The 23,666-nt window shown below is 38.6% G+C and overlaps 1 protein-coding gene across 5 annotated transcripts in view; it reads right to left on the bottom strand.

Annotated features, from left to right (window-relative positions):
• The window catches only part of tle2b (TLE family member 2, transcriptional corepressor b), a 101,890-nt gene that overhangs the window by 17,984 nt on the left and 60,240 nt on the right, over positions 1–23,666 (bottom strand). For 4 of the 5 annotated variants that reach the window (XM_017304388.2, XM_008406949.3, XM_008406950.3 and 1 more), the window contains exons 6-10: positions 9,970–10,032; positions 7,440–7,514; positions 5,458–5,638; positions 3,865–3,881; positions 1,266–1,406 (exon numbers count right to left, since the gene is read on the bottom strand). In XM_017304388.2, coding sequence (XP_017159877.1) covers positions 1,266–1,406; positions 3,865–3,881; positions 5,458–5,638; positions 7,440–7,514; positions 9,970–10,032 — 477 coding nt within the window. The remainder of the gene's footprint in view (positions 1–1,265; positions 1,407–3,864; positions 3,882–5,457; positions 5,639–7,439; positions 7,515–9,969; positions 10,033–23,666) is intronic. The other variant, XM_008406948.3, reaches the window with a different exon arrangement.

The following is a 23,666-nucleotide window of genomic DNA, read 5'->3' as shown; positions in this document are numbered from 1 at the left end:
CGACTGCAAACACACAACCATCTAATTCATTACAGCTATCTGCCTTGGCTGTCTCTCCTCTGGCATTACATCCCCTCTGGCTGCTCGCTCTGCCCCAGCAGACCCATCCAAACCAAACACGACTCTAAATGACGATGGGCTCTCGACCCCCTTGAGGCCTCTAGTGTCACGGGCAATCTGTCGCACACACCATCTCACACACACACTTTAGACAGTGTGTATCAACACAGTGCTGTCTTTGAACAAATAGCTGAAAAATAATGATTTGGTGTAGACACGATAAACTGATTTATTTCAATAACTTTCCGTATATTTAACTTACTTTGTATTATTGAGGGACATCAATCAAGCAGGAACTTGGATTTAAATGGGTGACTCTATTGTGTGATGCCGTTTATTTCCAGTACATTTACTATTAAGATTGTCTTATGTTAGACGAATGCTGCGCTCAACTTGGAGGTTAGAATGAAAAAGGAAAATAATAACTTTACAGTCAAATGGTCCAGTTTTTAAATGTTTCAATTATTTACTGGGAAACTTGTAAGACCTGTAATGCATTAAGCATAACATTATTGTTAAACTATGCTTAATAACGTTTTATTTTGTATTCTTTCAATCCTTTCAAATTGCTGTTTGGCTATAACTTTGAAACTTTATTGTTTGCGCGCGCATGTGTGTGTGCGCGCGCATGCATGTGTGTGTGTGTGTGTGTGTGTGTGTGTGTGTGAGTAGGTGTGTGCACCATATTCATTGGATCATGAGTACGCTACTCCTATTTCTGATAACAAGAAAGTATTTTATATGTTATATTGTGCAGTATATCATTATTAATTACATTAATCTTGTAGCACTGACTACACACTTAATGCTCCGTCTGTACTGATGAAGATTTACTCACCTCAGGATGCCAAATACATGAAGTTGCTCCACCTGTTAGCAGTATGACTGACTTACTTACTTTGTTTTGGGGTTTTTTTCCAGCTCATAATTTGTTCTCCACTTGGTGGAACTGATTGACTGCTTATGTAGGTTTGAAATGTCATCAGAAAATCATTGGGTGTGGATAATAATAAAATGAGACTGCAGTGAAGTCCGCAGGAGAACATTGTAAATTTTACATCCATCATCCAAATAAAACACCCACTATGCAACTTGTGGAGCATCATAAGTGACACTTGATGCTTTTCATGTGCTTAATTTAGATACATGACATAAGGATACAACTTAAGTACAAATCTATTACAGCAATCGACAGAAACACATACGTAGGAGTGTGGAGGGAGGGGCTCTTTATCATCACAGCGCCTCCTCTTGGCCTCAGCCCCTCCCTGCAAGGCAGAGTATCCTCCTGAGGGTCCTTGGCGCTCCTCGGCGGGCTGGCTGTCTGTTGACGACACCGACTTACTCTGAAGACAGACAGAGACACAAAGGAAGGTAGAAATATTATGGTCCATTATTGAAATAGAAACAGGTGTTGGCAAAGAAAGAATATCAAAGGACATAATCAATCATGTTTTAAAAACCGAGTGCGAGTATACACACACACACACACACACCCACCTCAGTTATTCAGGTAATGGTGTGTAGAAACACTTGGGGAAACACACACACACACGCAGACACACACACCCGCATACACATGCGCGCACACACACACACGCACACCCACACAGCAAGAAATGCAGACACAAGCACAGGTTAAGCCGTAGCCATAGCAGCACACAGGACAGCCTATAAAGCTAATTAGTGCTCTGCCCTCGACACACCAGTCCTCGTGTAAAATATGACTCTCATTATCGGGTAATAAAGCTGTTCAGCCATATTTACAATGCAGCCTGTGTTGCTGCTCGGTGCTGAAGAAATTCGATAGAAGCATTGTGTTATGTTTGTACACGTGGGAAAGGACAAGAGGTTCAGTGAAGGCCACTTGTCATTCTCTGCCCCTCATGTGGGGAGCAGTGAGGGTTTATAGAGGTTTCCACAGGACGGAGACCAAAGCAGAGCAGTGGAGGACAAAAGAGATTACACAGTAAGTCACAGCGAAGCTTCGCAAACTTAAATTCATTTCATACTGTAGCATATTTTACTACTGTGCTGCTTTAAAAGCTAATTGATATGCATTTCTCTTGTGCTTTTTTTCCCTCCCGGCCCATCGTTCACAATGCTTGAGCAAGTTCCACCCAAACTAATGAGAATCATATTTTCCCTGTGCTTTACAATCAATATTGTGTTTAGAAATTAAATTATGCAGGAGGTTTTGTTCTGTGTTGAGACTGTAGAGAGAGAAAGTGAAAACAGCTGTTCTTTTAAATAATTTTTTGTTTCATAGTAAAAACCAGAGCAAGGATATGCTGGCTTTAATTTTCCAACTTTTTGTTCTTCTTTTGTGCTATTTTAATGATTTATTGCTAACAAGAGGTTTACAAACACCTATCATGAGCATGAATGTCTACTTTTGGGATGAATTTAAACTTTTATTTTCTCAGATTAGGATGACCAATTCTGAAGCTGATGAGCTGAGGTTAAAAAGTGTGAAGGCATTTTCATTCTCCCATTTATTTAGTACAATTCACCAGTATCACTGGCAGCTAAACAGCCCTCAGCATGATATTACCACCACCATGCTTGACAGCTAAACTGACATTCCTAAAACCTGACCTTTCACTTCTCCAAAAATATATTCAATCACTATGGACAAAAGACTCAAATTCTGATACCTCTAAAAATAAAACCTCTCTGCAGAAGACATTTGACTTGTCCACCCAGGTATGCTGAAGGTTTCCATTTTAGAGGAGGTCTGTTTTGACCGTGGACAGGGATATTTGTGGTGCAAAAGCTTCTAGTTTCTCATGGTTTTGGGGCTATTTCTAAACACCCTAACCAGTTTTCCTTCATTTGAAGGAGGCATTTAGGATTAAGTGGTTAAAACCTGATGGTCCCAAAACACACAAACATGGTTAGTGGAATTAATAAAACAGGCTCCCATTACGTTTATGAAATCCCCCCCAGTCTCAACCCTATTGAAAAGGTTGAGGCTGGGGGTTGAGTGCGTGTGGAAAAAAAACACTTAGAGAACTATGCTTAGCTTGAATGAAGCCTAGTGTTCAACAAGTGTTATGATGATTTTGAAATTTGCTGAAGTTGAAATAGGATAATTCCAGCTCATGATGAGTGTTTTAAACATTTTCACTTTTTATTGCATTGTGCTTGTTAGTTCTATTGATTCACAAACAGTTCAAAGTAGGAAAGTTTTGAAAACCCCAAGTGTGAAAGTTGGAAAAATATTGGAGATGTCAGTGCAGTCATTTATAGAAAATCAGTTTTTTTTTGTTTTCTGGTACACTGCTGTCTTTTCACTGCTGCATGACAGCTGTGTAACTCTACTCCTAATATAAACTAATGATACTGCAGACCAGGTTGCGTTAGGAAACTTCTAATGAAATAGCCGTCACTCGGTTGTTCAATCTCAAAGCGATCAGTTCTACAGATAGCTATGTTAATTGTCCAAATCTCAACTGGAGCATTTGTAGCCTCAGTGGAAAAAAAAAATCAGTTCTCTATTCATCCATTCTTCTTTCAGAGAAATATGAAGTGCTGCAGTGTTAGTCTAATGTAGAAAACCTTGAGAAGCTCAAGGCTGACGGTGATGAGCTGCTATTGTGCTGCTGTTGGGTTGTGATACTCCTGAAACAAATCCAGTCATACTCTGCCTTTTTTTTTTTTTTTGCGAGGCCACTTTACAGTGTGTCTCAATTTCCTTCAGTTTATCACTGTCACACAAGCACTCACAGAAGGAAATGTGGGCGTACAAAACACTCGCATCAATATGCACACACACACACACACGCAAGCAAAAGTACTCACCCTGCTGGGGGCTCCCTCTGGGTCGTGGCGGAGGGAGGGAAGACGCAGAGAGCAATGCAGAGATAATAAGATTTATAGAGAAAAGAGAAAAGGTTTGACGTCAGCGCTGATAATAACAACAACAAGCCAGAGTCAGCCAAGGTTAGGATGAACTACAACTTCAACCCTACATTAAAGAAACAAACGATTATATATATATATATATATATATATATATATATATATATATACATATATATATACATACACATATATATACACAAATGATCAAAATGAACACATGGTTAGACACTTGTATCTTCTTATTTCCGATTCTTACTTTTAATTTATTTCTGCTTTTTTTCCCCCCAACTAGGACTCCTTTAGCTCATGCGTAAGCATCTTGGCTCGGTGCCTGCGACCGCAGAACGAAAGTAAGATATTCTACTGGGGTGAATCAGAGTTCAGTTGGAAAAGGAATTTCTTTCTCATCCACACAAGAACCATGAATGCATCAGTCCAGTTTAAGACACAAATCTAAACAGGAAATATTACACTCTGTCCAAAAGGTGAGCAAATAAAAACAACAAATAACTAAAGATGCTGCCAGTCAGAAATGATGTAGTGTGCTATTTTGCATCTTATCTTGTCTGGAAAAAATAAAGAATGATCTACATTTTATGCTGTGGCTGTCTAAATGTCTCCCCTCATGTTAGGGGAGACATTTATGTATGAGACATTTACATTTCCCTCATTTATGTATGAGGGAAATGTAATTTAGCCAACACAAAAAATTTCAATATAAATACAGAAATACACACATTCATGGTATCGTGTGCAACCATTTGCAAAACACTGAGCTTCTTTAGTCCAAAAAGTATATGTTCATTTATTTATTTACTTATTTATTTCCTACAGCACACTTGTGACTTGTAGACAGCAGGCACATGTTTGCTGCTCTGTTGCATCATTTCTGTTTCAGACAACACTGGAAGCCTTTGGGAACAGATGAAAATTGATTGGTGTAGTTTTAATAGCAATGCTTTGAGATAAAGCAATGTTTTGAGATCCCTGTGTGATTTCAACCATTGCTTTTGTTCTTTTTTTTACTTTGCCATATTTTTATACAACAGTGAAGTTCATATGTTTAGGAGTTATTTGGACTTCTAATACCATTGAAAAACATACAATAATAAATAACAAAATGTACTTTATTTTAAATCAGTTTCTATTCTAAAAAATACTGAATTTCAAGTTTAAAAAAAAGTTTTTCATGGCTTGTATCACTTATTCTTCTCTTATAGCATTTTTTTCACAAGTAAATTGATCTGAATAAATGTAAGAAGTGAGATGGCCACAGAGGAACTTAGTGTCTGGAAAACAAGTTATTTGTTAATAATTTTCTTTCTTAGTTACCAAAAAACTCAATCTTGTTTTTATATGACCTGATAAGTTTAAAAAGTTTTAGTTTGTTGTAACTGAATGGCATCTTCTCTTGTCTTACCAATTTTAATTAAATTGGTTTTAGATTTACAGGAAATAATGTGTTTGTATCAATCATTAAAATTTACAGTTTGTCTTGCTTGGCAAAGAATCCACAGATTTTTTTTTTACCTCTAAGGTGTTCTGGATCAAGATGGTTTCGCTCATCTTTGGAAGCGAGGTGGGCGGAGACCCCCAGAGCTCCTGTCAGAGCCAAAAGGCCAGAGCTCCCTGCACCAAGGGACAAGCCTGATGGGTGTGGTGTCAGAGGGATGCCGGGGGCGTGGTGAGACAGGTGCTGGAGCTGCTGCTGCTGTGGCCACAGGGAAAGAAGAGAAAGGGATGGGAAACAACAAAAAAAGGAGGTTAGAAAAGTCAGATTTGAAAAGAGAAAAGAACACAAAGGTTGCAGGTAGTGGGGATGCAGCAAATGAAGCAGGAGAAATTAGAAGGTGAATGTGATTGAATTAAATTACAACAAGAGAGGAAATTAGAATGATGGTAGACAGGATGTGGATGACTGGACTACAACAACAAGAAGCAAAAACAGAAAAAAGAAATAGAAGGAGAAGCAAGTTGAACATCGGGGATATAAATGGAAATAGAAAATAGTGAACATGAAAACCAAAATGTGATAAAAGAAAAGGAAAAACAGAAAAGAAAGAGTTGGCAAGAGATGTAAAATATTGAGGCAATGGGATTTATTACAAAAGAAAAGCCAGGAGAGGGAATAGGGGAGGAAACGGCCAGGGGAAAACAGAAAGGATAAGAAAGAGAGGAAAATACTTGAGTTTCAGAGCAAACAAGGCGAAACAGAGTGAAATCATAAAGGCAGCGAAGAGCGAAGATGGACAAAGAGGAGAGTTAAATGAGTTCAGAAAAAAGAAGGAAAAATGTAGCGCACAAAGAGCAAAAAAAAAAAAAGATGGGAGAGGAGAAAGGAGGACACGGTCAAAATAAGATGAAGAAAATGATCAAAGATTATGTGGAGGGCTGGATGGGAAAAATACAGACAAAAAATGAACACAGATGGCAAAAAATAGAGGAGGAGAGAGCGGAGAGCACAGGAGCATCTACCGATAAAGCAGGGCTATTATCCTGAGGGGGGCATTAGAACGCGTTTTCATGTGTTGTTTTCTCAATCCAGCACATTAGACGTACACACACACCAGAGCACGCACACCTTAGAGACAGCAGTGTTTGCAGAGCTGCGAGGAACAAAGGGGCTTTAAGTAGACAGTAATGTGATCAGAGCTCTGACAAGCTGCAGAAAAGCCCCATCTACTGCAGCACTCAGGACCATCACTGCATTTATGTGAAAACAAACATACACCCTGCAGAGCTGGCACCACTGCAACAGGATGGTGGACTTTCTCCAGAGATCTACAACAAATTCTGCTGTTCTAGAGTTTATTTCTTTGAAATAAATGTGAAGCAGAACTGAACAAAAAAAACTAAAACATGTGAGTGAGATGTTATTAATTCTGTGAAAGTCCATTAGTAAAATTACCGTTCTTTCTATAAGACTTAATGTCATTTTAGCTCACTGATGTAACAAAAATGACACTTTTTCTTGATTTAACTGAGGCGCAAATTGTCTATCAACACTCTTAATTACCAGCACGCTATCAAAGGTTTGCAGTATTCCGTAGTACAATAATCGCTGTCCAGCTTTTTAGTTTACACATTCAGCATCGCCTTCCTGATGAGTTTGCTTTGCAGGCAGCTAAATACTTTCAGGTTTTCTTTGATTCGCTTGCATGGAGACAAAAGAATATCCAAATAAAGAATAACTACGTTAATATTATATTAATAGCAGTCATTTCAAACTGTTTGAATACGTAAATAGCTGAACATCAGGATCTGCAGATGACATACAGTCGTATTAAGTCATAGTTTAGAGTAGGACTTTTCCATTGTGAAGGTTATCATTGGCATGTTTTCCACTAACGCCTGTTGATGCATGTTCAACACCCACAAAGAATCACATTAGGATCCCTTTTCTGCCATCTAGTGGTCAGAGTTTTCACAATTTATAAAAATGCATCATAGTTCATGTCTGGTTACCTGCAGAGCATGTAGTATGTTTACGCTGATGAATGTATGCGACTCACCCCAATAATGGCGTTTAGTTCAGCCATGGTGACCTGCTTCGCCCTCTCCACTGCTTGGACCACCTGCTGCTGGTGCTAAACACAAATATAAACAAACAGCATAACTCAAGCAGAACATGTGAACACACCAATACACACACAGTCATTATCACATACAGACATGCTGCAAAATATTGTTGTAATTTATATTGTGCAGTTACCGTATGTTGGAATAGTGCTCATAACATTTTAACAACAATCCTGTGATTTTTTTTTACTAGGATTGTATGCAATAGAACTTAATTGCTGATTTTTATATATTTATGTTTGTCTATTGCGAAAAATACAGTGACATACACTGATTGTAACAAAATAAATTGTGAAAGTAAACAATTTTGTAAGAAATTAATGTTATAAGTATAATAAGGCTGTCCTATTGCATTTCTTACTCAGATTGGTCAAATTAATGCGTTGAATAAACCACCAGTTACTCAACAAAAAAACAAACAAACAATGTAATTCACACAAAAGCAATATAAACATGTTTAACCTCTGCAGGCAGATCTCTACACACACCAAAATCCACACCAACTAAAATCTCACCTCTGTTTATTCATCATCCCGATGTAATGAACTACACAAATGCAAACATACGTGTGTGTGTGTGTGTGTGATGAAGCTTGCACATACACACCCGAAGACACACAGTGTTAATATTGATCAAACTGACAGAGCTTTGACCTTGCTGTCTCCAGGTAGCACATTCATCAGAGCTCACTCACATTCGGAGACAAACAGAGGAGCCTGCAGGGTTTCATGTTCGCGCTCACACAATCAAGGCACATAGATACACCGCAGAGTGATGAATGGGATCAAAACCCACACGAAGGAGCGAATAATAAGACAAGTGAAAAGAGTCTTTAGGAAATGACTGTATTCAGTTTGCAGATTACAAGATGTAAATGTTCTGAAAACAACACATTAATCCAAATGTCAGCATGTCTTTGCCACAAAAACTTTAATAGCTGCCTCTGGAGTTCCCTTAGATGTAACATTTAATCAGAGGGCCACATATGAAGCGTCAGTGATGGCGGTTTTTCAATTCAAAGAGCCGCCTTTGATCATAAAACAGCACTGGATGAGACCTGCAGTGCCATAGCCTCCTGACTACCAGTAGTTCATTTTTGTCCTCTGTAGAGGACATTTATAAACTTGAATATCTCCCACCCACTGCATACTACTGAATTGATTTCTTTTGGTATCTACGGAGGACATGTAGAGCTTTTCAATGATACCAAATGTGAAGGGGTGGGGCTTTTGTACCTTCCTTTTTCTCATTCATAAAAATGGCATCCATCAGTACAAGCACATTTTATGGGAAGAGAAAAGCTAAGCGCATAAAACTTTTTTATTGTGCAAATTTTGGTTTGAAATTTTGTTGGTATATTCTAAATTAGTCTCTTAGCAGCATATTAAAACATTATATGAATTATTTTGACTGTATTTTATTGTATTTAAAAGTTTAAAAATTGTCCTCTGTAGTGGACATTTGTAATTATTTTCTGTTTTTTCTGTATCCATCCATCCATCCATCCATCCATCCATCCACCCAGGTTTAGAGATCAAAGTATTTCCTTGTAGTACAATGACCTAATCAAAGTCTAGATCTAAATATAATAAACAATCTGCGGCAAGATCAGACATTTCATGTTTACAGATCATATCTAAGAGTCTGAGCTCATTTGGAGAGAAAAATTGACAAAAATGTTTGTCTGCAGATGTCCAAACCTGGAGGAGTCATGCTCTAACAAACTTCCAGCTGTAACTGGGGTGGCTCTACAAAGCATCGACTCAGTGAAGCATAGTACACAAATACATGTTCTAATTTTTATCTTTGAGGTATTTATAAAAGCATGCATAATTTTCCGTCCACTTTATATTCATTAATATAAAGTCTGGTCTGCCAACACCAAAAATACCACTGAAATATATAGAAAAACAATTTCCTTTAAGTATAAAGTATCTATATGTTTCTGACAATCCAACATTTAAAAAAAAACAACATCATGTTGTGTAAGTTCAAAAGATAAGAAACAAAATGACATACGGTTAATTATATCTAATTTTCAACATCAAACCCATGCACAATTTGCAACAGATTAATGAGTTTGCACATTTTAAAATGGCAATTTGTTGTTCTTACCAGACACTTTAACAAATGCTGAGAAATGCTGAACAATTTTTTTTATTTTCTTTGAATCACAAACACCAGGAGTGACAGCATTCATTTTCTGCAGACCCAATGTACGAGACAAAGTTAATTATCAATATGCATGCTTGCATATGTCTTAAAGAGTATATCATGTTTATCAATTAACACCTAAATTAGAACTAGTGTTCAATCACTTCACCTTTTAACTTGCTCTACCAGAAACTACTTATTAAATTTTTTTTGCCACTGATAGACCTAAAGTGTAAACAGGTGAGTTTCTTTTTTTTTTGGTGGGCATATTTTGTGTGCCTGTGTGTAAGTGTGTCTGGCAGCACTTACCTCCTGAGAGAGGAAAGGGATGATCTGAGCACAGATGGCACTGAGACGCTTGACGATTTCTGCCTGCGATAGAGGGATAGAGAGACCGACAGAGAGAGAAAATTGTGTCACATATTGTAAAGGTGGAAAATACACAGTAAGCGTTGAGCAAACCATGTACCTCAACAGCACATTAAGGCTTTTGTTTGCATTCAAACACTTTCTTAATGAGGTATCTGAGCTGGGAACCTCTGTGAAAAACACAGAAGGAGGTGTTGCAGTGAAGAACCAGGATAGAGACCACATTAAAGCACCTGTCAGCGTTGGGTCTTTTAGCGCCTTCACGCTCTCATTATGCTCACTAATGCAGTCTTGTCTACTTCAGCTTTCCTCCGTCTCTCTTCTTTCTCGGCACATGGTTCAAAAAAGAAACGTAGCATTTACTGTGTTTCATTAGTCAAGTTCTTTTTTCTAAGTGCTGCTCTGTCTTGGTTGGAAAATATTGAATTGTTTTAGCCCTTTTTCTTTTAGGTAGGTGAGGCTAAAATAAACATGTTTGATTGTGAAGGATTATAAAGTTTCACAACCTACAACAGCAGAGATAATATGTTTTTTTTTTTCTTGTTAGTTTTCGCTCTTCCAGGTATTTGCTAATTCATTCCCTTTGGAGGCTTTTGTCACATTTGTTATTTGCATTTCTAATATCCATTTTATGTAGTATATTTACATGAACCATCTTGGTTAATTTGGAATCTGACTGAAAGGAAAATCATAAGTAACCAAGATCAATAAATGGTAGCTGAGAGAAGTCCACAGCCTCCACTTGAATAATGCAGTGCAAAGATTTCCATTGTGTTGTATTTGAGTGAGAGAAGCCATTATAATCAGTTATTTACAATATTGATTTTTAAATGTGACAATTAAGAAGTGTAATGAGAATCAGGAAATAATTTATAAATGTGTCTGAATGGTTAAAAAGTGGACGATCAAAGTGTGGGTTTGCTCTCCAACTTTAAAAACGCATTACAATGTGTTCAACACTGTTACTACCGCTACTACTAATAATGATAAATCATTTTGTCGTATTACCCTGTCCTTCCACCCATCCATTCACACACATGGTAAAAGCACTGCACTCCTACCAATCCAGCTGCCTGCACTCATTTTGTTACAGCACACAGTAACACATAAATACAAACACACTCTCCCCGGTTGTGTCTCACACACACACTGAACCTCTGCGGTGTGTCTAATTCTATCTGTCTGAGTGCCCTCAGCCTCATTTTGTTCTCTTCTTCACTCAGCCGTTCTCTCTTTCTCCACAGCAGCTCTCACACTGAGCCATTATTACCCTATTCATCCTCTTCCTCCCATCCCTCACCCCCATCTTTTTCTCTCTGTCTCTTCCCCCACCTCTTGCAAGCTTCGTCTTCTATTCTTCCGTCTTTTTCCTTTTCTGTATCATTTTCTGTCCCTACAGTATAGTTTTTCCATCCTTTTCGTCACTTGCCCTTTCTCTCTTCCTCCACATCATCAGTTGCTCTTATAATTTTTTTTGTCCCCGTTACATTGCTGTCACACTTTTCCTCCAGCTACCCATGCTGCTCCCCCCGCGCCCCCTCTGTCCTCTTTCCTCCACTATCTCCCAACTACTTGAGGATGTTGGATACAGAGAGCAGTAAAGGAAGCGTCTGAGTGCAGCTGAAAGAGTGACAGGGTCAGATACGGCGTCGCAAAAAGACCGAAGCACACAGACAATCAGCCAACCTGTCAGTGGCGACTCCTCTGATCACGACATCAGAAAGGAGCAGTCACCAGAAACACAACTCTGTTCCATCACATCTGACATGTGTCAGCGTATGCACGTGGAGGTAGGCGACCGTCCCTCAGCTCTTCTGCGCATTTGTTCAAACAGCAAGCATAAAGCACGTCTGACCACAAAGATGGAAGTGAAAGTGAGAAAGAGGAACCTCGCAGACAATGAATTGCATTTAACAACATGGAATAGATCACTGTGGCCGCTGCCGATGTGGAAGATCTGCACTACTCTCAAGCCAAAGCAATCATCTTCATGCATTCAAGTGGTAGCTGCTTGACAATGCTGTGTCCTGCTTTACTCCAGTCGCTTTCATGAGCCTGCAGCAGCAAATAAAACATGTGGACAATAGGCATGGGTGTGAGATTCTTCACAGCATCCTCAGAGAAATGTACAACAAAACAAACATTTCCTTTATTTAAAACAGAAAACCAACAATTATCACTGATATTAATATTATAGCATGTTGATTATTACATGCATACATTCATTTACTGTTATTTTGTTTAAAAAACAATAATAATAAATATATTCTGGAGCTATGGAAACAAAAGAGACCACTGCACTGAACCCCGTTGGTTTTTCCACCAAATATTGATTTCTGAACTAAAACTTGTTTTCTTTGCATTATTTGAGGTCTGCATCTTTTTTGCTACTTTGACTATTTCTCATTTTCTGCAAATAAATACTAAATATTTGTTTGGAATTTCAGAGAGTCAGTAGTTCAAAGAATAAAGGAACAATGTTCGTTTTACTCAAATACCTATAAAAAGTAAAATCAAGAAAAAATGATCATTTTAAGTGGTCTCTTAATTTTTTCCAGATATTTATGTATATTTATTTCATGAAATGACCTAAAATGACATTTCAAAAGAAAGCATTTAAAAATACCACAGAGTAGTTGATATATGAGTGATTTTTATGCATAATCCACAATGAGTGTGTAGCTGCACACATGTGTAAGATGAAAAGTGAACAGGCCAGTTATATGAGGAACTGTGATTCTGACCTGATGTTTCTGCTTAGTGAGCGACGGCAGTAGGAATAAAGCATTCTTTAGCCTCGTCTTGCATTTCACTCTGCTGCCCCTCTGGGTAGAAGTGCATTTACTTTTTACTCATAGCTGGCAGACTCCTTGAAGATGGAGGCTGCTCCCCTGTGGAATTTGCATTTTCAGATGATCTGCAGCGGCACAGTGGAGTCCTGGTGATCTTTCAGTCATCTCTACCACCCTCAGCGGGCGTCTGCCAACCCACATTTGTACACAGTCAGTGCTCTCCACAATGTACTGTGCAGAATATTATAGCCTTTGCACTTCTGCTCATTATAAAGTAACAGTAGGAGAGAAAGAAGTGGCTATTAGCTGATTAATTACTCAGGCTATCTGATTGGGTTGAGCTAGTTAACGGCTAGGTAACAAACATGTTGCTTGTAGCTGCATTTTCAAAAGACCATTATGTCATTAGGAATGACGCCTGGCATTCTTTTTATTTTCACACTTCGACCAACTGCAGTTTTCATGAGTAAAATTATCTTAAAACAACCCAGTCTGAGGAAAAGTGTGGTAGCCTTCTTTAAGCCAGCTGACCAGAAGTGTGCAACAGGTGAGGAGAGTTACAGTGGAAAACATATTGACTCAATAACTGCTTCGTTTAGTTCCTAAAATTTATCACCATTTGGTTTTCTCTTTTAAAATGCTCCAGATTTTCTCCTACTAAACAACAAGCTGTCCTCGGACCACAGACGGCTTCCTCTAATGACATCAGTCAGCTGTGACCAGAAAAAAAAAAACTGAAAAAAGCTCAGAGAAGGACTGATGCTGGACAGTATGTGCTACAGCACACAGTAACACATAAATACAAACACACTCTCCCCGGTTGTGTAAATGGCTGGAGCCATTTACATCACTGGTTTTGAGTTTGGAAACTATGTTATTAAAGTTAGCTGAATGGAAGCAAGCTGCAGAAGTTTGAAAATCTCCAAATGATCAGCTACATTCCTCTCTGTAGCCACTTCCTCTGTGATGCTTCGCTGTGAGAGGAGTCACTAAAGTACAACTGAACACCAAGCAACTCCCATTGTGCATCCCCGTTTGTTTTTCCCATTATTCTCCTTTTCTTTCAAAAGTGTAGAAATATTCATTCATATTTTAAGTTGTGGCAGACATTGGTGATCACGGTGTAGAAGCAAAAGGAGCAACACAAATTTCCCTTAATAATGTAAATGTTATAAAACTAAACAGATTGTGTTACTAATTCTACTAAGCAGGAAGGTTCCTTAAAAAATCCAATTTAAGAATCCCTTTCCCTAATATGTTGTTTTCAAAGGGTTATACCATGTTAAATTAAGATTAAATACATCAAATAAAAACCTTGGATGAAAAAAAAAAAAGTTTACAATTGTTTATAAAAAAGATTCTTACATTTCATTCAACAAAAAAATATGCTGTCTAATTCTATTGTTTAAATTTTTAATCTTCGTAGAATCGAAATGAAATTATTTCAAAGGAAGGCAAATATGATTTGTTATATCCCTGCTCGTTCAGTTTTACTGTTGCTGCAAACTAAAAGTATAAAACAGCCAAAAATAACAAAAAAAAGAAGAAACTATTCTGTGCCGGGGTGAGTCAGTCTGAGCTGAAGCAGGTGTCAGAAACAACACATCACAGTCTCATTCTACAGCCAGCCAAAGCACTGCCACCAGGGAGCACTGGCAGAGATTGGCCGGATGGAGGGATGCCTGAATGGGTAGGTACAAAGCAGGAGAGAGAAACTCGTCAATAAAACACCTGAGGGCAGATATATGCTGCCAGCTGGCCTGGAAACAGATAGTGACAGAGTGAGGGAGAGGCTCAACATGAAACAGATCAAATATAGGTGAGAGAGAGAGAGGTTTTCAACTAGAAGGAAAAATTTGAAAGATTTTTCAGAATTCAGACAAATAAAAGGGAAGAGAGGTGAAAGGGGGGAAGCAAAAATGGGAAAGAGAAAGCTAAGAACTGAAATTAGGGCCTTTTCTAGATTCTGTGATGAATATTTGGCCCCAATAACCTCAACAAAGAGGCTCCATGTAAGACGGCGTCAGCGTGCTTTGGCTTGCCATCTCATCAGATCCCTGACAGGATGATAATCAGAAGGGAGGAAAACATTAAAGTGATCACACAGCCTTGTTGCTGCATAATAATGCAACTAGACATAAACAGATTAAATACCTAAACTGCTTTCAGCAATTGTGTTCTCGGGATTAATGAGGTGATTCATGCACCTTCTTCAGAAGCTCTGGTTTTGTTTCACAGTTCAGACTCCTGGCGCTCCCTCCTGGAGTCTGTTGGGTCTTTTGCCGTTATTGGCTTAGGCAAGCCTGAAGAGGATGTTGCAGGAATAGAAGGCTACTTCTAAACTACATTTAAGATAGAAAAATAATCACATAAACTCTTAAATAAGGAAAAAAAAGTTGCAATCTCAGCAATTAAAGATAAAACTGTGAATGTATGATGTAAACTGTGCAACACGAGGATTAAATTGTGCTTTCCCGAGACTGGCAACTTCATTCTCAAAGTCAAGTCTGAAAACCTCACAGAAATTAGCTTTATTTGAACCAAATGCCAGAAGAAGCAGAAGCGACGTGCTTTGTGTTCTCCTCACCAGACACAGCAAATCTACCACCAGAAGTAAACAGCTTCAAACTGATTAAAAACTGAGCACACTTCATCTTTCATAACTTTTTAATTCCATTCCCACTGACTCTACATCACCTCCTCACAGATTCCCCCACGAGTCGATGCTGACAGGCGACATGAAGCAACGTGTCCACAGGAGACGTTTGTGCATGAACGTGTGGAGTGTATGTTTGTGTTTGGGGTTGGATCGTTCCTGTGTGAGCATGCTGTTTGTGTTCCCACATACAGGATTCACTGGATGTGAGAACACCGAGTAATATTAAAACAAATACAGGAGATTATGACTCGCAGAGAACAAGATGGAGTAAATCACTTTTCCCTAATCACACGGCGGTATGCGCTTTTATGAGCAGCAATGCCTTTTTTTTTTTGCAGCCAAATGTGGTTGCTTAGTATGATTGCTAGCTCTGACAAAGAAAATTAATTCAGACATTAAAACTAAAGGTCAGTGATGTCAAGAAAAAAAAAAATCACTCCTTGGCTTAATATTTAGAAAAGGGGAAATAATGACCTCAGTAAAGGTTTTTACCCTTTCATTTCATTCAGGGAGTAAGACCTGGTCTCTGTCCAATAGATCCCATCTTAAATCTTACCTGAAAATGTAACATTGTCCTCTGTGCTATGAGAGCCAAAACCTACTTTACTGAGTTTGCTGAGATATTCAAGAGCCGCTCTAACTAAAATAAATGAAATAAACCACTATTCGGCTTATAGTTTTTTTTTTTAATCCTGTGAAATTATGAACAGAAGTGGTCAGACACCAATAAGACGTTCCATCAGTGTGTTGAAGACAACCTTTAAACAGTCATGTTTGATATAAAACTCTAAGCAAAACGTTTGTTTCATAATCTGTCTCTTAATGCTCATTGTGTTGAGCTGGGCATGACAGGATAATTTACATTTGTTGAAATCTAAGTACTGATTAGTGTTTTTTATATATATTTAAGGATCAACATACTATCCGAGACGCAAAGTTCAATGCTATGAAAGGTGGAAATCATTAAATAATTATTAGTTGAATTAATTAGAAACAGCAGTGATTTAAGTAAATATTTTTCACTGTAAACAGAGCATCTGCAAAGCATGGCATGAGATTAATTAATGCTACCACTGAAAAGCACTTGGTACATCTATGGCTTCTCAGAGTTGTGATGCTTGTGGCGTTGAATTTGTTAATAAGTCTACAAAATTAATGTTAGACTGGCTACAGTTCAACCTGTGTATGCTACCGTGTCAACTTCATATGCAAGAAAAGCATATCCTTTGAGCTGCTTCCTGCAGCACAAAAACAAAGCAGATACCCAACATTGTCATAGGGGTGAGAGGATCATAAAGACACAAACACAGCACAGGAGTACGTTTCTCACTCCCGATATTAAAGTGAGCTTCAGTTCGAACGGCAGGAAAGCCTCTCCTCTGTTAAAGTGCAGCATTGTATTTGGTACCAGAGCGTGACGGCGAGCAACAGTGGCCGCGTTCATCCTGCCAATGTAGCTCGGCAAATCTAAATGTGATGAGCGTGGGCCGAGATTGGCACGGCAGGAGGAAGATGGTGCCCAGTGTGCTCAGGCACTGCCAGCTGTGCCAGCCTCAGAGTCCCATTATAGCCGAGGGAGCCAGCTTTATCTGTGTATGTGGATGTCAGAGATACCAGTCTACTCACGCCGTTTTGTTTGCAACGGAAATCTCTGCCATCACTTTTAGCTCGCATTAAGGCCGTATTCCCAGCACCTATCGTTTGAAGTTGCTGGTCTGGTCTGGATCCTTGTGTGGAAGCTGGCAGTGAGACTGAACAATGGCTGAGGAAAACAAATTTTAATGTGCAAATGCAGAAAAACCCAGAGGAAAACATTTCAAAAATCAGAAAATGACATTTAAAAAAAGCAACGCATTGCAAGCTAAATCAATTTTACCTTGGCATTGCTATGCAAAATAAATTTTGTTGTAATAACAGGGCTGATTGTAACCTTAGCAGCTACTTTACATGACTCGTCAGTAATTGGTGAATGCATTATCATGTTTAGTTTTCCTCCCGTCTTTCATTGTGCTATTTTTTTATAGAAGCAAGGCGTGCTCCATAAATCGTCTTGTTTTGCCTTATTTTCATTTTCTACCTCACATTTAAATAAGGTTTTTTAGTTGCAGATTTGTTACACCTCAAACAAAGAATGACCAGCTGCTTGAAATCCTTAACAATAAGAGCAAATTAGGGCTTTTCAAAAAGAGGATGGCGGCCAAAAAGCAACAGAAAATAAAATGGTGTATTTCAGACAGAAAGTGATGAGAAGCTCTTCAGCGATGCATGATTTAAGAAAGGGAGTTAGTTATTTGAACATGAAAAAATATGAACTAGTCTGAATTAGATCACATTTAAATAGTTAGACTATTCAAGGCATATTTCAAACTCAAAACGCTTCATATTATTGGAGAATCCTCGGATGCCTTTTTTTTCCTTTTAGCTACAGCCATAGAAAAAGTCAGCAGCTGTGTCAATCTGCTTGATAATAGTAAGCACATAAGTCTAATGAGGCACACAAGAATGGCATTCAGTACAAATATCATTCAAGAAAATCAGTAAGAACTTGTATAACATCAGATTATTTTTTTATTTGTTTTTTTGGTATTTTTTTTATTAATTCTGTCTACACATGGCGTTTCATGATTTTGCACCATCCCACATCTTTTCGCCTTATTTCCCAAAAGAGGAAGTCAGTACTTAAAAGCCTTAAAATTGTATTACTCCTGTTGACCAGAAGGGGGCAACTGTTCTAGTTAAGAAAAGTAAAAAAAAGCATTTTCTGTTCAGCCTTTTTCTAGCTGTGTTACTACAGGACTGATTGCTTCTGCAACTTACACTAATAATAACTATAGCAGAAGCTGTAGGTGTGTTTTGGTGGATTGTCAAAGATTCAAACAATTGTGCACATGAAGCTCCGGTTCTTGTTGAGTGGTTTGCGGCTGAATCTATAGATGAAGCTTAGCTCTTTGCTTCAGCAAGTGTTAGCTGAACACACACAGAATGAAACAGAATATTTCCTGCAACAGGCTGTTCAGACTTTCCTAGCTATCAACAGAAATGAATCATGACAATTACTGAATTATAACTGAAGCTGTGTTGCACTACAAGCTAATCCCTAGTATGAATGACATTAAAATTTTGCCCAATGTCCCTCAAGACAATATAATATTTTTTATTGACTGTCCTGAGAGTTTTTACTTCTCTGTAGCAATGGAGTTAAAGCAGCTAACAATGGTTATTTACATAACCAGAAACCATTTTTTCCAGATTTTTCAATTTTCGAAAATGAAGGGATTGTTATGATTATATTGTTCCATTTAAAGAGTAAAAGCTGATGTTCCCACATGGTCTTTAAATAATATTTTCACTGCAAAAATGTATTGTAAGAACACAGATGTGCTTCAATAATCAAAAGTAACACCCATAAAACACACATAGTAATTTTCTTTTGTTATTGTTTTGGATGTTTCCTCTGTGCATCTCTGTTGTTACATGAAAAAAAAGCCTTTTAATTACATATTTTTGAAAAACATCATTAAGAAAACAAGGGTGTTCTTTATTTGCAAATCTTTTAAATTCCTCTTTGCTAAAAGTAGCTTATAAACTAAAAATTAAATGCATCTTTATTGTTAAAAAAAAAAAATGACACTTTTGATATTTTTTTAATTCACTGCTTAGGATGGATTTTGGTCATTGTCATTCTCTATCTTGCAATGCATCATGGTCTTTATTCCTGGTGCACCCTTCACATTAGCCACTTCAGTGCTAATTAGAGCGCTGTCCCCTTTGTGAACAGTCTCAGGTAAATATTTGTACCCAGTGATGTACTAATCGTCCTCTGATTTGGGGTGCAGACACAGAGCTGTTCAATGGGAATAACCCTCCCTGTTTCCTCTCTTTCAGGACCTCACCACATCCTCCCCCCAACCCGACAACTTCCTCTTTTTTCTCCACGCATCAGCCCCCCTGCTTTTTCCATTCTGTTGGCTCATTTTCCTCCTCCACAGTATCTCTGTCTTCCTTACTCTGTGTCCTCTCGCTCTGTTTTCCCTTGGTGCACTTGGCCTTGCTCTTTTGCTCTTGCTCTCTCTCTGCCCTCCTTCTTATTCTCTCTCATTTCTCTCTGCTTCGTACTGCATCTATCTGCCCTGCCTCTCCCTAATAGTCTCCCTCTACTTCTTTTTTTCTTCTTTTGCTCGCTCTTGTTTTTTTTCTTCTCAGCTCCCTCGCTCTCTCTCTCTCTCTCTACTCTCTGGGCAGCGTGCCAGCTCCTCTTCCCTGGCGTTGAACCAACTTCCCTCCTCCACTCCTATTCCACGCCTCCTCCTCCCACCACCCTCCCTTCCTCTATCCCCCTTGCCTCTGATTGATGGCCCCTGTATTCGGGAAGGAGAGGAAGGGAAAGAGAGGAAAAGAAAGAGATGAAAAAAGAGCTACAAAGCACAAAGACGTATACAGAAGCACACAAAGTCACACATCCATACATACCCAGCATTGTGCTAACCAAATGTTCCTTCTCTGTGCACATGGAAGCGACCACAAACAGTTGTGCACACAGCTCTCTCGGCGAAAGGGCACACAGAAAAATCCACCCAAACAGAGCAGGGATGACAACACACAGCGCAGGCACCCTCCCAGCATGAAACCGACAGCCGCATGAACACTTCCTCTGACACATGAACACACAAAGATGCCGATTCAGCCTCCTCCAGTGCATAAGCAACACAACGGAGATGAAATACAGCTTACTTCTAGTTTTGAAATGCAAACTCATTCATGCATTTACAAAGACACATATGTGGGTTCAAGGGCGCAGATGCACGATCCACACATTGATGTCTGTAGCACACAGGTGCATATTGAACACATTCAGACACCGATGTCCGAGGATGTTAATATGTTACCAAAATCTGTGGCTCACTTTGTGCTCTATTTTTATTGGTTTCTCTGCTTGTAGCTCTTCTTATATAATTTTATTAAAAAAACAACAAAAAAACAACAACTAAAGCATCACTTTAGATTTCCATTTTCCAGCTCCTCAGCCTGTATTGACCAATTCTATTCATCCTCAAACTTATTGTTCTACAAATGTAAACAGATGATCAGTAGCAAGCTTGTTGAAGTGGCTGCACAGTGTGCTTGAGTATGAAAGCATTCCAACATCATGTAAAAGAATACAAAATCAATGTGATACTATGCCGTTCATGCCGCCAACAGAGCTGAAGGTAAAGTGATGTTTGCGCACAATATGGGGCATTTCAGCACCATTAGTTATTGCTGCTTTAATGCTGCAGGCCAGGGACGCCCAGGATGAGTCCTCCAGAGCTACTATCATTCACTGTTGCTGCAGGCGGATTGTTTTTTAGAACATTTTTTAGAAGACTGAATGCTTCAAGTCATTTAGCAGGATAATTTAGATGAAAAAAGCCAAAGAAAGATAGTGCAGAGGATTCACAAAGCTAAACTCGAAGGTGAGCTTTGCTACGGCTAACCTCTGTTGCAAAAGTAGAGGCTTGGTCCAACATTTATTCTCTATTCATATAGCAGAGAGCGTTATCAAAAAGTAACTCATGAGTAAGGAGCGGATATGAAAAAGTTTTGCTGGTCAAGGTAAGAACGCACAGTGACTACTAGACATATTAACATATAAGGTGTTTGGGTCTCATTCTCCCACTGACTCCCCATAGCTATTGTGTCTGGTTTACTTCTGATCATATTACATAATATTATGATATAATATTCTTACCACAAAACTGAAAAAAGGAAAAAAGTTAAATATAGGAAATATGCAATTTATAAAGAATAAAAAGAAATACTAAACTGTTAAATACAATGAGCAAATCCAATGATCATGCTTTATCAGAGTACAGCAAGAGAAAATGTTATTAGTGGTTAACAAATAAGATTTAGTCTCAAAACTGTGTATTGGATGATTATTAGTTCATTTTGCAATAAACAATCTGCAAATAAAATAGTTAATTTTTCCAAACACATTATGCACACAAACACACACGTGCAAAACAGATAAAACAAATACAGACTAAAGCTCCTCTGTCACAGTTAAAAGCTATTAAACTAAAACATTCCCTGGGAATTTAATTATTTTTTTCCTTTCTCATCTCAGCCTTTCTTCTTCCATGGTTTATATTTCCGAATTTATTTCCTAAAATTCTGAGATTTTATCCCACACTGTTCATGCTCTCTCTATCTCTATTTGGCCCATTATTCACAACTGAGCTCCAAAGAGTTTGAACAGGGGGAGAGACATCAAAGCCACACACACATACACACGCAGACCCGGCACAGATGCTACAACATGTGCAGAGAGAGACTGCATACACCACTGATCAGACAGAGTGCAAACACACACAAGCAAACATATTTAACGTGCTGTGACCTCTCCAAAGCCTGCTCTGGTTGACCCACATGTGCACTATGCTCTTAATCCGTCCCTTTAAATAAAATTAGTCCAAATAAAACATCCAATCAAAACCACAGGATTATGGACAGAGTAGCTCGTGAGAACGGTAGAAAAAGAAATCTGGTGGAAGACATGGAAAAAAAGAGAAGAGTGTGACTAGAGGGCAGAGAGAGAGACACAGAGAGAGGGGAGCCAAATCCCTTTATGAAGCAAAGCAGTGAGTTGAAAATGAAGGCATGTTACTTGCATGTGCCAGGGATTCAGGTCACAACTTCACCCAAACATACCCATGCTTCCAAGCACACACACATACACCTGTGCACAAAAACACATGCATAAAAAGGCCAGACAGCTCTGGCTAATTAGGCAGGCAGTTGGATAAGCACCTGCACACAAGGTTTTATTTATTTATTTTATTTTTTTGCAATGCAACTAGATAAACAACTTCTCATGTGATCATCTTCGTCTGCTTGTACTCTCTCTTTATTGTGCCCAGTCCCTTCTTTTCATTTTATAACTATTTGTTCATTTCTCTGTTTACCATCTCCCTTATATTCTTTAAATTCATAGTGTTAATCACAGCTTTTCCCTGCCCAACAGAAGCACACATGCATGTACACACGCAAGCACGAACGCACACACACACACACACCCGCACACACACACCAAACCATCCTCATATGTGTGGTTGGTGAAATGAAAGGAGGGAACAGGAAGGAAGGACAGCCAGCTGCTTCATCTGTCCTCAGGAGTCCACAGGGGAAACAATCTGGCTGCAGAGCATCCTGACTGTCAAACACAGCCTCCTTTAATATCTTGCCTACACTCCATGAACTGCACCAAATATATGCCAACATATACATTTCTGCACATATCCAAGAGTTTATGTAAATTTAGATAAACGGAAATAATATCGTCTACAACATTTCTTAAACCAAGTAATATGCCGCTTCCGAGGCTTTCATCTAAATGGTTTAAAATTAGTAGAAATCAACTTAACCCAAGGGCAAACTGACTCATTTCATTAATGGGATACACTCTTTCACAGCATCCCCACTGTTTAACAAAATTCTGTCCAGGGAACTTAAAAGGCACATCTGACCGCTTTATAGAGACATGTGACGTCATCAGCAAATACCAAACGTTACATTTACAGGCTAAGCTAATTTACTACGTCTGTCGCGAAATGGGCTTTTGCTTACATAAAAAGGAAAGTATTAACTGTTGGGTATAATACAGGATTGCAAAAGGAAGTGAGATGTAATGATAACATAAAGCAAATACACCCAGTGTAGTCCTCAGTGCAGAAACAGACTGAGCTGAGAGATACGTTGATCTGATGCAGAACTTTGTTTCTTGTGTTTAAATCACTGAATGCATTCAGACAGCCAACATGAAGATGGAGACACAGCACAGTCAGATAAAAGGGAAATCCCTCTCATAATTTAACCGCAGTGTTCAGGTGAATGATGCGAGCTGTAAGCCACTTCAGTTCAATTTAAATAGTTTGAGAGCTCTTATTTCAGTCAATTGAATCACGTATGCAGCAGTAGAGATGCATCTAAAGCATGCGGAATAGCGGGGTCTGAGGACCAAATGTTGAGTTAATTTGGTGTATTTTTTACCGAAGGAAACTAACAAAATTATGGATATCGTTGTATGCTCATTCGGGAGCAGTGAATCTGCTGGGTTTTGAAAGCTGATTAATAAACAGATCTTGCTGCACTGATTGATTACTAGAATACATTGGAATGCATGCGTGATTGACTTGAAATAAATGTTT

This window comes from Poecilia reticulata, chromosome 4 (assembly GCF_904066995.2).
Source record: "Poecilia reticulata chromosome 4, P_reticulata-male-v2, whole genome shotgun sequence".
In the NCBI taxonomy this organism is placed as follows: Eukaryota; Metazoa; Chordata; class Actinopteri; order Cyprinodontiformes; family Poeciliidae; genus Poecilia; species Poecilia reticulata.
Note: the sequence above shows the minus strand (reverse complement) of the source record. Positions and strands in the feature narration are given on the sequence as shown.